The sequence below is a fragment of the Pseudophryne corroboree genome (assembly GCF_028390025.1).
Source record: "Pseudophryne corroboree isolate aPseCor3 chromosome 3 unlocalized genomic scaffold, aPseCor3.hap2 SUPER_3_unloc_1, whole genome shotgun sequence".
Lineage (NCBI taxonomy): Eukaryota > Metazoa > Chordata > Amphibia > Anura > Myobatrachidae > Pseudophryne > Pseudophryne corroboree.
Window position 1 is genome coordinate 2,089,538 of NW_026967493.1, and position 15,470 is coordinate 2,105,007.

A 15,470-nucleotide genomic window follows, 5' to 3' on the forward strand; every position below is an offset into this window, starting at 1 on the left:
GTCAGGCGATGCGGACTCAAAACGGCATATGGAAGTTTTGCCGTATAAAGGGGAGGAGTTATTTGGAGTCGGTCTATCGGATTTGGTGGCCACGGCTACAGCCGGGAAATCCACCTTTTTACCTCAAGTCACTCCCCAACAGAAAAAGACACCGACTTTTCAACCGCAGCCCTTTCGTTCCTTTAAAAACAAGAGAGCAAAGGGATATTCATATCTGCCACGAGGCAGAGGAAAGGGGAAGAGACAGCAACAGGCAGCTCCTTCCCAGGAACAGAAGCCCTCCCCCGCTTCTACAAAAGCCTCAGCATGACGCTGGGGCTTCTCAAGCGGACTCGGGGGCGGTGGGGGGTCGTCTCAAGAATTTCAGCGCGCAGTGGGCTCACTCGCAGGTAGATCCCTGGATCCTGCAGATAATATCTCAGGGGTACAGGTTAGAACTAGAGACGAATCCACCTCGCCGTTGCCTGAAGTCTGCTTTACCAACGTCCCCCTCCGAAAGGGTGACGGTCTTGGAAGCCATTCACAAGCTGTACTCTCAGCAGGTGATAGTCAAGGTACCTCTTTTACAAAAAGGAAAGGGGTATTATTCCACTCTATTTGTGGTACCGAAGCCGGATGGCTCGGTAAGACCTATTCTAAATCTGAAGTCCTTGAACCTGTACATAAAGAAGTTCAAGTTCAAGATGGAGTCACTCAGAGCAGTGATAGCGAACCTGGAAGAAGGGGACTTTATGGTATCCTTGGACATCAAGGATGCGTATCTCCACGTTCCAATTTACCCCTCACACCAGGGGTACCTCAGGTTCGTTGTACAGAACTGTCACTATCAGTTTCAGACGCTGCCGTTCGGATTGTCCACGGCACCTCGGGTCTTTACCAAGGTAATGGCCGAGATGATGATTCTTCTTCGAAGAAAAGGCGTATTAATTATCCCATACTTGGACGATCTCCTAATAAGGGCAAGGTCCAGAGAACAGCTAGAGATGGGATTAGCACTGTCTCAAGAAGTGCTAAAACAGCACGGGTGGATTCTGAATATTCCAAAATCTCAGTTAATTCCGACAACACGTCTGTTGTTCCTAGGGATGATTCTGGACACGGTTCAGAAAAAGGTTTTTCTCCCGGAGGAAAAAGCCAAGGAGTTATCCGAGCTTGTCAGGAACCTCCTAAAACCAGGAAAGGTGTCAGTACATCAATGCACAAGAGTCCTGGGAAAAATGGTGGCTTCTTACGAAGCAATTCCATTCGGCAGATTCCACGCAAGAATTTTCCAGAGGGATCTGTTGGACAAATGGTCAGGGTCGCATCTTCAGATGCACCAGCGGATAACCCTGTCTCCAAGGACAAGGGTATCTCTTCTGTGGTGGTTGCAGAGTGCTCATCTATTGGAGGGCCGCAGATTCGGCATACAGGATTGGATCCTGGTAACCACGGACGCCAGCCTGAGAGGCTGGGGAGCAGTCACACAAGGAAGAAACTTCCAGGGAGTGTGGACGAGCCTGGAAACGTCTCTTCACATAAACATTCTGGAACTAAGAGCAATCTACAATGCTCTAAGCCAGGCAGAACCTCTGCTTCAAGGAAAGCCGGTGTTGATCCAGTCGGACAACATCACGGCAGTCGCCCATGTGAACAGACAGGGCGGCACAAGAAGCAGGAGTGCAATGGCAGAAGCTGCAAGGATTCTTCGCTGGGCAGAGAATCATGTGATAGCACTGTCAGCAGTGTTCATCCCGGGAGTGGACAACTGGGAAGCAGATTTCCTCAGCAGACACGGCCTTCACCCGGGAGAGTGGGGACTTCATCCAGAAGTTTTCCACATGCTGGTAACCCGTTGGGAAAGACCAATGGTGGACATGATGGCGTCTCGCCTCAACAAAAAACTGGACAGGTATTGCGCCAGGTCAAGAGATCCGCAGGCAATAGCTGTGGACGCGCTGGTAACACCTTGGGTGTACCAGTCGGTGTATGTGTTTCCTCCTCTGCCTCTCATACCAAAAGTATTGAGAATTATACGGCAAAGAGGCGTAAGAACGATACTAGTGGTTCCGGATTGGCCAAGAAGAACTTGGTACCCGGAACTTCAAGAGATGATCACGGAAGATCCGTGGCCTCTACCTCTGAGAAGGGACTTGCTTCAGCAGGGTCCCTGTCTGTTTCAAGACTTACCGCGGCTGCGTTTGACGGCATGGCGGTTGAACGCCGGATCCTAAAGGAAAAAGGCATGCCGGAAGAAGTCATTCCTACTTTGATTAAAGCACGGAAGGAAGTAACCGCGCAACATTATCACCGCATTTGGCGAAAATATGTTGCGTGGTGCGAGGATCGGAGTGCTCCGACGGAGGAATTTCAACTGGGTCGATTCCTACATTTCCTGCAATCAGGATTGTCTATGGGTCTCAAATTGGGATCTATTAAGGTTCAAATTTCGGCCCTGTCGATTTTCTTCCAAAAAGAATTGGCTTCAGTTCCTGAAGTCCAGACTTTTGTTAAGGGAGTGCTGCATATACAGCCTCCTGTGGTGCCTCCAGTGGCACCGTGGGATCTCAATGTGGTTTTGGACTTTCTCAAATCTCATTGGTTTGAACCACTAAATAATGTGGATTTGAAATATCTCACATGGAAAGTGACCATGCTACTAGCCCTGGCTTCGGCCAGGAGAGTGTCAGAACTGGCAGCTTTATCTTACAAGAGCCCATATCTGATTTTCCATTCGGACAGGGCAGAACTGCGGACTCGTCCGCATTTTCTTCCTAAGGTGGTGTCAGCATTTCATCTGAACCAGCCTATTGTAGTGCCTGCGGCTACAAGTGACTTGGAGGATTCCAAGTTACTGGACGTTGTCAGAGCATTGAAAATATATATTGCAAGGACAGCTGGAGTCAGAAAATCTGACTCGTTGTTTATATTGTATGCACCCAACAAGATGGGTGCTCCTGCGTCTAAGCAGACAATTGCTCGTTGGATCTGTAACACAATCCAACTTGCACATTCTGTGGCAGGCCTGCCACAGCCTAAATCTGTAAAGGCCCACTCCACAAGGAAGGTGGGTTCATCTTGGGCGGCTGCCCGAGGGGTCTCGGCATTACAACTTTGCCGAGCAGCTACGTGGTCAGGGGAGAACACGTTTGTAAAATTTTACAAATTTGATACTCTGGCTAAGGAGGACCTGGAGTTCTCTCATTCGGTGCTGCAGAGTCATCCGCACTCTCCCGCCCGTTTGGGAGCTTTGGTATAATCCCCATGGTCCTTTCAGGAACCCCAGCATCCACTAGGACGATAGAGAAAATAAGAATTTACTTACCGATAATTCTATTTCTCGGAGTCCGTAGTGGATGCTGGGCGCCCGTCCCAAGTGCGGATTATCTGCAATAATTGTACATAGTTATTGTTAACTAATTCGGGTTATTGTTGTAGGGAGCCATCTTTTAGAGGCTCTTCTGTTATCATACTGTTAACTGGGTTTAGATCACAGGTTGTACGGTGTGATTGGTGTGGCTGGTATGAGTCTTACCCGGGATTCATAAATCCTCCCTTATTGTGTACGCTCGTCCGGGCACAGTACCTAACTGAGGCTTGGAGGAGGGTCATAGGGGGAGGAGCCAGTGCACACCACCTGATCGTAAAGCTTTACTTTTGTGCCCTGTCTCCTGCGGAGCCGCTATTCCCCATGGTCCTTTCAGGAACCCCAGCATCCACTACGGACTCCGAGAAATAGAATTATCGGTAAGTAAATTCTTATTTTCCATGGGTGGAATAGATGCCAAGTGGCCAGCGTCACAGGAGAACTATCTAGAAATAGCTGCAGATTATCCAGGCACTCAGTTGTGGATGAGGAAGACAAAGCAGCCTGTAGAATGCATTCTTAAATATGAAAAAAAATGGACCCGCAGAGTGTCCATCGGTGCTTGATAAGGGGCCTGTTTGGACTTTGGGAGTCTATGAGATCCTATCAATAAGAAGGTCCGCGGCAGAAGCTTTTGATGAAGGTTTTTGAAAAGCGGTCCGTGGCATAATCATAAAGCTCAGAATTTGTAACAGAATCCAGAATGCCCATTATTCAGATATTATTACTCCAAGAGCAGTCTTCTAAATCAATGACTTTATCACGAACAGAGACCATGTCTTCCTGAAGGGTTTTTATGTGCTGAAATCAGAACTTTGTGAGACGCAACAATCTCTTTCATCTTAGTCTGTAAGAATGCCAATTTCACTGATAGTGGACCTCAAAGCTTGAATATTAGAGTTAAGTTCTGAGGTTATTTCAGTCCTTAAATGTAAATAACATAGAATGTATAGCGCGTAGAGTAACAGGACCATCTAGAGTGTCTTAAGATGTCTTCAGCCATTACATCTGGGCTGTGCGACTGATAAGAAGAAGCAGATGATGTTGTAGCGGTCTCAGAAGGACCACCTGCATTCGAGGTACCAAAGAGATGGACAGGTGGGGCTGATTTGGTACTTTTTAACCTTTTTATTGGAGGCAAGGTAAGCAGGCTCCAAAGAGACTGACCTCTCAGAGATGGGAAAATTCAAACGATCTATAAATAAAAGGAGCAGTAGTACGTTGTCAGGAGGTTACATCAAGATGACTCTGTTCAAAATGACATTCTTAGTTGGGGTGACGGGGGTATCCCAGCCAAAATTTCAAGTAGACATGATGTATGTAATGCAACTCAAATAACACAGTAATGAACAATAAATTCCACTAGAGGTCAGCGTGATCACAGACTTGAAGTACTAAGCACAGAAAGACACAAATGGCAAAATATATTCAGTGAATAAATCCACTAAATAATATACTGTGAGGTTGTAATCAATCAGCGTGTAATGAGCTGTACTGAGACCATACTTGATACTGGGCTCTGCATGTAGACTGAGAGGAAGTAGATTATTGTGGTACCATATAAATAGAAGGTAGTTTCACCTCCAGGCGAATGCTTCAATGCGGTCAGGACACTTATTTTGCAGCTTATATCAGTTTTACGCCTTATTGAAGGCAGAAGTCAAAGCAAGCTTCCCAATATCACCACCGGACTCCGGTGACTGTGGGCAGCCCGTTCTGTCCCCAGCAGTAGCGGGAGCTGTGCACCTGTGTGAGTGGAAGAGCAAGTGCTCCCACCTGAGCCAAAAGTGCCTCCAAGTCAGGTGGCTGGAACGTGCAGGAAAGACTGGGCGCACTTAGCCCCAGAATACAGCCCATGGCTTCAGCAGCGTCACTAGGCTGTGGCAGTGAACGGTGCCCGGAGCGAGCTGCTTTAGGGCAGGAGGAGTGGGGGACTTAATAGATTGGGTCTTGTTCCCAGTGGCAGCTGAGAGCTATCAGGTAGGGTAGATAAGAAGGCGCTTAGTGAGGAGAGCTCTAGAAAGCACGTCTGGATGGACCACGCCCCTCTTATTTATTACTTTATATACTAACAGGTGTGGTACATCCCTGCAAAGGCAGATCCAGTCTCTTTATCATCAGACTCTGCTGTCTTCCCTGCACTCTCACCCATATGTTCACTGCTGCCAGTAGCACACGTATGAGAAGCAGAAGTATGGCGGCAGCTGTATAGATTCTGATATGTAATTCTCTGTATCATACTTACCATACACACATCATCTTTATTACTATTAGAGTATAGAGATAAGACACTGATGATGGGGGTGTAACAGAGGATTATATCCTAGCAGATGATGATGATGATGATTGCAGTGTATTGCATGTAAAATACCTTGTTTCACACCTACTCTGCTGTAGCAATATACCTTATATAAGGGTTAGTAACACATGTACAGGTTTATCAGTGTATGAGCACACACATAAAGGAATGCCACTTTACCAATGCTTTCAGGAGTAACGTTAGGAGACATTTCTCTGATACATCAGCTCATATGACTGACGTTATTGATCATCCAGAATCTCCAATTCATACGGTATGTTCCCCATCCATTGTTTTACATTGGTGCTGACATAGAACTTGACGAGTGACTACATCTCCATTTATACTTCATGGTTAGTTAGCAGTACAAGAGAGAGATATATCTAAGTCTTATTATAATATTGCATTTGTTATTGTGAGTGTTCTCAGGAGGGTGGACACAATAATAGTCTGAGGCACAATATTATAAAGCCTTCATTAAAAGTTATGTTTTAATACACACACATATTTACAATTGTGTCCCAGAAAGTCATCTCCTATTGTTTACAAGATTAATATTGTTACAGAAAATTTCACATTTCCATAATGTATTTTATTTCCAGCAGATGGACACACAAGCAGGAATATCTCAGAAGGACATCTAATGTTAGTCCCGGATTGTGAAATGGAAGATAATGACAGGAGACAGGATTCTCCAGGAGCTAATCCCATTACCCCAATTATACATCCATCTCTATCAGCTGATCCCCCTGATCATGGGAAATATTCTCCTGATCACTCTGGTATTGGTGCATCTGTTACAGCTCTGACAGTAGATACAGTGTTTCCCTGTTCTATAGATGACAAATGTTTTACACAGAACACAAAGCTTATTACCCATCATCCAGCTAAGACAGGTGAGAGGCCATTCCCATGTTCTGAGTGTGGGAAATGTTTTACATACAAATCAGCTCTTGTTAGACATCAGCGAAGTCACACAGGGGAGAAGCTATTTCCATGTTCTGAGTGTAGAAAATGTTTTGCACACAAATCAGATCTTGTTAATCATCAGAGAAGTCACACAGGTGAGAATCTATTTTCTTGCTCTGAGTGTGGGAAATGTTTTACACGGAAATCAGATTTTATTACACATCAGCGAAGCCACACTGGTGAAAAGCCATTTCCATGTTCTGAGTGCGGGAAATGTTTCGCACGGAAATCGCATCTTGTTTTACATCAGAGATGTCACACAGGTGAGAAGCCAATTCTGTGTTCTGAGTGTGGGAAATGTTTTACACACAAATTAAATCTTGTTATACATCAGAGAATTCACACAGGTGAGAAGCCATTTTCTTGCTCTGAGTGTGGGAAATGTTTTACCCAGAAATCACAACTTGTTACACATGAGAGAAGTCACACAGGTGAGAAGCCATTTTCTTGCTCTGAGTGTGGGAAATGTTTTACCCAGAAATCACAACTTGTTACACATGAGAGAAGTCACACAGGTGAGAAGCCATTTTCTTGCTCTGAGTGTGGGAAATGTTTTACTCGGAAATCACAACTTGTTTTACATCAGAGATGTCACACAGGTGAGAAGCCAATTCTGTGTTCTGAGTGTGGGAAATGTTTTACACAGAAATCAAATCTTGTAACACATGAGAGAAGTCACACAGGTGAGAAGCCATTTTCTTGCTCTGAGTGTGGGAAATGTTTTACTCGGAAATCGCATCTTGTTTTACATCAGAGATGTCACACAGGTGAGAAGCCAATTCTGTGTTCTGAGTGTGGGAAATGTTTTACACAGAAATCATATCTTGTAATACATCAGAGAATTCACACAGGTGAGAAGCCATTTTCTTGCTCTGAGTGTGAGAAATGTTTTACTCGGAAATCACAACTTGTTAGACATCAGCGAAGTCACACAGGTGAGAAGCCATTTTCTTGCTCTGAGTGCAGGAAATGTTTTATACAGAAATCACATCTTGTTAGACATCAGCGAAGTCACACAGGTGAGAAGCCATTTCCATACTCTGAAAAATAAATCAGCTCTTGTTGCACACAATAGACATCACTCGGGTGAGGAACCATTTTAATCTTCTGGAGTATATGTATCATTGCCATGCGTTGTTCTTCGAGGTTCTTATCCTATCTCCTGTGTTTTTTGCAATGTACATGCTACTGCAGGGTGAAATAATCAGTTGTCATGCCCTCATCTACCACTGCTATACAGATGACCTGTCTTTTGCTCCGGGTACTGAGAACCCAGTACAGATCCTAAATGGTTGTCTAGCTGAGCTCCATGTGTGGGTGATGCTAGTCGGATGTGACTCGGTCCTAGTGAAACCGGTCCTTATGATAGAAGCTTACCAACAAATGGCAGGGCTACAGCTCAGCTTTGCAAACTAACCAGACACTTACACTTGGGGGTTCAGAGTTACAAAATGCTGATCATGTGCGGAATCTTGGTGTCCTGGATGGTGGAGTGACACTTAGACATCAGGTATCTGCCACAATCAGATCCTCATCTGAGGAACATAGCCAGGCTCCAGCACTTATTTCCCTCAGAAGATCTACCTATACTCATACATGCACTTGTATCATTACGCAGAGACTACTGCAATGTCCTCTACCTGGGTCTCACAGCAAAATAATTACGCTGCTTGTAGCTTATACAGAATGCAGCAGCTAGGCTGTTACCTAACCAGCCCGTTTCTGCTACATAGCACCCATTCTCCGCTCCCTTCACCGGCTGCCTGTAAGATGGTGACTATTACATAATCTGCTTACTGACTCTCCCAGCCCTACATGACCAGGGTCGCAGGTACCAGAAGCTGCTTCTGCCTCCTTACTGCCATGCTTGCTTCCATCTGCAGATGAAGGACTGTTACCAGCAGTACCAAGAATCCCCAAGCAGTGCTGAGGTGTCAGGGGGGAGACAGGGCAGGTGGCACTATTGCTGTAGCGGGGGCTGCCGGAGGTACTGTCTGTGGGTAATGTTATCCCCAAGCAGTGCTGAGATGTCAGGTGGGAGACAGGGCAGGTGGCACTGTTGCTGTAGCGGGGGCTGCCAGAGGCACTGTCTGTGGGTAATGTTATCCCCAAGCAGTGCTGAGGTGTCAGAGGGGGACAGGGTGGCTGGCAGTAGTGGGGGAAGATGGGTGGCAGTAGTAGGGGAGACAGGGCAGGTGGCAGTAGTAGGGGGAAGACAGGGTGGTGGCAGTAGTGGGGGGAGTCAGGATGGGTTGCAGTAGTGGGGGGAGAAAGGGTGGGTGGCAGTAGTGGGGGAGACGGGGCGGGTGGTAGTAGTGGAAGGAGACAGGGTGGGTGGCAGTAGTGGGGGGAGATGGGGCGGGTGGCAGTAGTGGGGGAGACAGGGTGGTGGCAGTAGTAGGGGGGAGACAAGGCGGGTGGTAGTAGGGGGAGAAAGGGTGGGTGGCAGTAGTGGGGGAGACAGGGCGGGTGGTAGTAGTGGAAGGAGACGGGGTGGGTGGCAGTAGTGGGGGGAGATGGGGTGGGTGGCAGTAGTGTGGGAGACAGGGTGGTGGCAGTAGTAGGGGGGAGACAGGGCGGGTGGTAGTAGGGGGAGAAAGGGCGGGTGGTAGTAGTGGAAGGAGACGGGGGGGTTGGCAGTAGTGGGGGGAGACAGGGCGGGTGGTAGTAGTGGAAGGAGACGGGGTGGGTGGCGGTAGTGGGGGGAGATGGGGCGGGTGGCAGTAGTGGGGGGAGATGGGCTGGTGGCAGTAGTGGGGGAGATGGGGTGGGTGGCAGGAGTGAGGGGAGATAGGGCGAGTGGCAGTAGTAGAAGGAGACGAGGTGGGTGGCAGTAGTGAGGGAGACTGGGTGGTGGCAGTAGTAGGGGGAGACAGGGCGGGTGGTAGTAGGGGGAGAAAGGGTGGGTGGCAGTAGTGGAAGGAGACGGGTGGGTGGCAGTAGTAGGGGGAGATGGGGCGGGTGGTAGAAGTGGAAGGAGACGGGGTGGGTGGCAGTAGTGGGGGGAGATGGGGCGGGTGGCCGCAGTGCAGTACCAGGGGCTGCTGGAGGCAGTAAAGAGGTGTATGGGTCACGCACAGAACCAGTTGATAATTAGACTTAATGATGATTATGCTTCCGTATTGCTAATTTCTCTGACGTCCTAGTGGATGCTGGGACTCCGTAAGGACCATGGGGAATAGCGGCTCCGCAGGAGACAGGGCACAAGAATAAAAGCTTTAGGATCAGGTGGTGTGCACTGGCTCCTCCCCCTATGACCCTCCTCCAAGCCTCAGTTAGATTTTTGTGCCCGAACGAGAAGGGTGCAGGCTAGGTGGCTCTCCTGAGCTGCTTAGAATAGAAGTTTAATTTAGGTTTTTTATTTTCAGTGAGTCCTGCTGGCAACAGGCTCACTGCATCGTGGGACTAAGGGGAGAAGAAGCGAACTCACCTGCGTGCAGAGTGGATTGGGCTTCTTAGGCTACTGGACATTAGCTCCAGAGGGACGATCACAGGTACAGCCTGGATGGGTCACCGGAGCCGCGCCGCCGTCCCCCTTACAGAGCCAGAAGAGACGAAGAGGTCCGGTGAAATCGGCGGCAGAAGACGATCCTGTCTTCAGACTAAGGTAACGCACAGCACCGCAGCTGTGCGCCATTGCTCTCAGCACACTTCACACTCCGGTCACTGAGGGTGCAGGGCGCTGGGGGGGGAGCGCCCTGAGACGCAATATAAGAGATAATACCTTAGGTGGCAAAAGAATACATCACATATAGCTCCTGGGCTATATGGATGTATTTTAACCCCTGCCATTTTTACACAAAAGAGCGGGAGATAAGGACGTCGTGAAGGGGCGGAGCCTATCTCCTCAGCACACAAGCGCCATTTTCCCTCACAGCTCCGCTGGAAGGACGGCTCCCTGACTCTCCCCTGCAGTCCTGCTTCAGAATCAGGGTAAAAAAGAGAAGGGGGGGGCACTTTTGGCAGCAAATAACAATATAAACAGCAGCTATAAGGGAATAACACTTATATAAGGTTATCCCTGTATATATATATAGCGCTGGGTGTGTGCTGGCAGACTCTCCCTCTGTCTCTCCAAAGGGCTCGTGGGGTCCTGTCCTCTATCAGAGCATTCCCGGTGTGTGTGCTGTGTGTCGGTACACGTGTGTCGACATGTATGAGGAGGAAAATGATGTGGAGGCGGAGCAATTGCCTGCGTTAGTGATGTCACCCCCTAGGGAGTCGACACCTGACTGGATGATCGTATTTAAACAATTAAGTGATAATGTCAGCACTTTGCAAAAAACTGTTGACGACATGAGACAGCCGGCAAATCAATTAGTGCCTGTCCAGGCGTCTCAGACACCGTCAGGGGCCCTAAAACGCCCGTTACCTCAGTGGGTCGACACAGACCCAGACACAGATACTGAGTCTAGTGTCGACGGTGATGAGTCAAACGTAATGTCCAGTAGGGCCACACGTTACATGATCACGGCAATGAAGGAGGCATTGAACATTTCTGACACTACAAGTACCACTAAGAAGGGTATTATGTGGGGTGTGAAAAAACTACCAATAGTTTTTCCTGAGTCAGATGAATTGAATGAGGTGTGTGATAAAGCGTGGGTTTCCCCCGACAAAAAACTGCTAATTTCTAATAAATTATTGGCACTATATCCTTTCCCATCAGAGGTTAGGACACGTTGGGAAACACCCCCTAGGGTAGATAAGGCGCTCACACGTTTATCTAAACAAGTAGCGTTACCGTCTCCTGATACGGCCACCCTCAAAGAACCAGCTGATAGAAGGCTGGAAAATATCCTAAAAAGTATATACACACATACTGGTGTTATACTGCGACCAGCAATCGCTTCAGCCTGGATGTGCAGTGCTGGAGTCGCGTGGTCGGATTCCCTGACTGAAAATATTGATACCCTGGATAGGGACAATATATTGTTAACTATAGAGCATTTGAAGGATGCATTACTATATATGCGTGATGCACAGAGGGATATTTGCACCCTGGCATCAAGAGTAAGTGCTATGTCCATTTCTGCCAGAAGAGCGTTATGGACGCGACAGTGGTCAGGGGATGCGGATTCCAAACGACATATGGAAGTATTGCCGTATAGAGGGGAGGAGTTATTTGGGGCTGGTCTATCGGACCTGGTTACACCAGGTCACTTCACATCAGCAGAAAAAGACACCGTCTTTTCAAACCCAGTCCTTTCGTTCCCATAAATACAAGCGAGCAAAAGGCCACTCTTTTCTGCCCCGGGGCAGAGGAAGGGGAAAAAGACTGCACCATGCAGCCGCTTCCCAGGAGCAGAAGCCCTCCCCTGCTTCTGCCAAGTCTTCAGTATGACGCTGGGGCTTTACAAGCAGACTCAGACATGGTGGGGGCCCGTCTCAAGAATTTCAACGCGCAGTGGGCTCACTCGCAAATGGACCCCTGGATTCTACAGGTAGTGTCGCAGGGGTACAAACTGGAATTCGAGGCGTCTCCCCCTCGCCGGTTCCTGAAGTCTGCTCTACCAAAGTCTCCCTCAGACAGGGAGGCAGTTTTGGAAGCCATTCACAAGCTGTATTCCCAGCAGGTGATAATCAAGGTACCCCTCCTACAACAGGGAAAGGGGTATTATTCCACGCTGTTTGTGGTACCGAAGCCGGACGGCTCGGTGAGACCAATTTTAAATCTGAAATCCTTGAACACTTACATAAAAAGGTTCAAATTCAAGATGGAGTCACTCAGAGCGGTGATAGCGAACCTAGAAGAAGGGGACTATATGGTGTCTCTGGACATCAAGGATGCTTATCTCCACGTCCCAATCTACCCTTCTCACCAAGGGTATCTCAGGTTTGTAGTACAAAACTGTCATTATCAGTTTCAGACGCTGCCGTTTGGGTTATCCACGGCACCTCAGGTCTTTACCAAGGTAATGGCCGAAATGATGATTCTTCTTCGAAGAAAAGGCATCTTAATTATCCCTTACTTGGACGATCTCCTGATAAGGGCAAGGTCCAGGGAACAGTTAGAAGTCGGAGTAGCACTATCTCAGGTAGTGTTACGTCAGCACGGGTGGATCCTAAATATTCCAAAATCGCAGCTGATTCCAACGACACGTCTTCTGTTCCTAGGAATGATTCTGGACACAGTCCAGAAGAAGGTGTTTCTCCCGGAGGAGAAGGCCAGGGAGTTATCCGAGCTAGTCAGGAACCTCCTAAAACCAGCCCAGGTGTCAGTGCATCAGTGCACGAGGGTCCTGGGAAAAATGGTGGCTTCTTACGAAGCAATTCCATTCGGAAGATTCCATGCAAGAACGTTTCAGTGGGATCTACTGGACAAATGGTCCGGATCGCATCTTCAGATGCATCAGCGGATAACCCTGTCGCCAAGGACAAGGGTGTCTCTTCTGTGGTGGCTGCAGAGTGCTCATCTACTAGAGGGCCGCAGATTTGGCATTCAGGATTGGATCCTGGTGACCACGGATGCAAGCCTGAGAGGCTGGGGAGCAGTCACACAGGGAAGAAATTTCCAGGGCTTGTGGTCAAGCATGGAAACATCTCTTCATATAAACATTCTGGAACTAAGGGCCATTTAAAATGCCCTAAGTCAAGCGAAACCCCTGCTTCAGGGTCAGGCGGTATTGATCCAATCGGACAACATCACGTCAGTCGCCCACGTAAACAGACAGGGCGGCACGAGAAGCAAGAGGGCAATGGCAGAAGCTGCAAGGATTCTTCGCTGGGCGGAAAATCATGTGATAGCACTGTCAGCAGTGTTCATTCCGGGAGTGGACAACTGGGAAGCAGACTTCCTCAGCAGACACGACCTTCACCCGGGAGAGTGGGGACTTCACCCAGAAGTCTTCCACCTGATTGTAAACCGTTGGGAAAAACCAAAGGTGGACATGATGGCGTCCCGTCTAAACAAAAAACTAGACAAGTATTGCGCCAGGTCAAGGGACCCTCAGGCAATAGCGGTGGACGCTCTGGTAACACCGTGGGTGTACCAGTCAGTGTATGTGTTCCCTCCTCTGCCTCTCATACCAAAAGTACTGAGAATCATAAGAAGGAGAGGAGTAAGAACTATACTCGTGGTTCCGGATTGGCCAAGAAGGACTTGGTATCCGGAACTTCAGGAGATGCTCACGGACGAACCGTGGCCTCTACCTCTAAGAAAGGACCTGCTCCAACAGAGGCCTTGTCTGTTCCAAGACTTACCGCGGCTGCGTTTGACGGCATGGCGGTTGAACGCCGGATCCTGAAGGAAAAAGGCATTCCAGATGAAGTCATCCCTCCCCTGGTCAAGGCCAGGAAGGACGTAACCGCAAAACATTATCACCGCATTTGGCGAAAATATGTTGCGTGGTGTGAGGCCAGGAAGGCCCCTACAGAGGAATTTCAACTGGGTCGTTTCCTCCATTTCCTGCAAACAGGACTGTCTATGGGCCTAAAATTAGGTTCCATTAAGGTTCAAATTTCGGCCCTGTCGATTTTCTTCCAAAAAGAACTGGCTTCAGTACCTGAAGTTCAGACATTTGTAAAAGGGGTACTGCATATACAGCCTCCTTTTGTGCCTCCAGTGGCACCTTGGGATCTCAATGTTGTGTTGAGGTTCCTAAAGTCACATTGGTTTGAACCACTCACCACTGTGGACTTAAAATATCTCACATGGAAGGTGACGATGCTGTTAGCCCTGGCTTCAGCCAGGCGTGTGTCAGAATTGGCGGCTTTATCATATAAAAGCCCTTACTTAATATTTCATTCTGACAGGGCAGAATTGAGGAATTTCTACCTAAGGTGGTTTCTGCTTTTCACATGAACCAACCTATTGTGGTACCTGCGGCTACTAAGGACTTGGAGGACTCCAAGTTACTGGACGTGGTCAGGGTCCTGAAAATATATGTTTCCAGGACGGCTGGAGTCAGGAAATCTGACTCGCTGTTTATCCTGTATGCACCAAACAAACTGGGTGCTCCTGCTTCTAAGCAGACGCTTGCTCGTTGGATTTGTAGTACAATTCAGCTTGCACATTCTGTGGCTGGCCTGCCACAGCCAAAATCGGTAAAAGCCCATTCCACAAGGAAAGTGGGTTCATCTTGGGCGGCTGCCCGAGGGGTCTCGGCTTTACAACTTTGCCGAGCAGCTACTTGGTCAGGGGCAAACACGTTTGCTAAATTCTACAAATTTGATACCCTGGCTGAGGAGGACCTGGAGTTCTCTCATTCGGTGCTGCAGAGTCATCCGCCCTCTTCCGCCCGTTTGGGAGCTTTGGTATAATCCCCATGGTCCTTACGGAGTCCCAGCATCCACTAGGACGTCAGAGAAAATAAGATTTTACTTACCGATAAATCTATTTCTCGTAGTCCGTAGTGGATGCTGGGCGCCCATCCCAAGTGCGGATTGTCTGCAATACTTGTATATAGTTATTGTTACAAAAATTCGGGTTATTATTGTTGTGAGCCATCTTTTCAGAGGCTCCTTTTCGTTTTATCATACTGTTAACTGGGTTCAGATCACGAGTTGTACGGTGTGATTGGTGTGGCTGGTATGAGTCTTACCCGGGATTCAATATCCTTCCTTATTATGTACGCTCGTCCGGGCACAGTATCCTAACTGAGGCTTGGAGGAGGGTCATAGGGGGAGGAGCCAGTGCAAACCACCTGATCCTAAAGCTTTTATTCTTGTGCCCTGTCTCCTGCGGAGCCGCTATTCCCCATGGTCCTTACGGAGTCCCAGCATCCACTACGGACTACGAGAAATAGATTTATCGGTAAGTAAAATCTTATTTAATCCCGTGTATGTATTAATGTATTGTTATTTGCTGTGTCAGCCTTTATGTGTGTTCTTTGTAATAATCCTGGAAGTAGTGGT

The 15,470-nt window shown here is 48.2% G+C and overlaps 1 protein-coding gene across 1 annotated transcript in view; it reads left to right on the forward strand.

Moving 5' to 3' along the window:
• LOC134983116 (zinc finger protein OZF-like) overlaps positions 1 to 15,470 on the forward strand; it is a 294,499-nt gene that overhangs the window by 184,508 nt on the left and 94,521 nt on the right. The window contains exon 7 of the mRNA XM_063948835.1: positions 6,542 to 7,633. Coding sequence (XP_063804905.1) covers positions 6,542 to 7,633 — 1,092 coding nt within the window. The remainder of the gene's footprint in view (positions 1 to 6,541; positions 7,634 to 15,470) is intronic.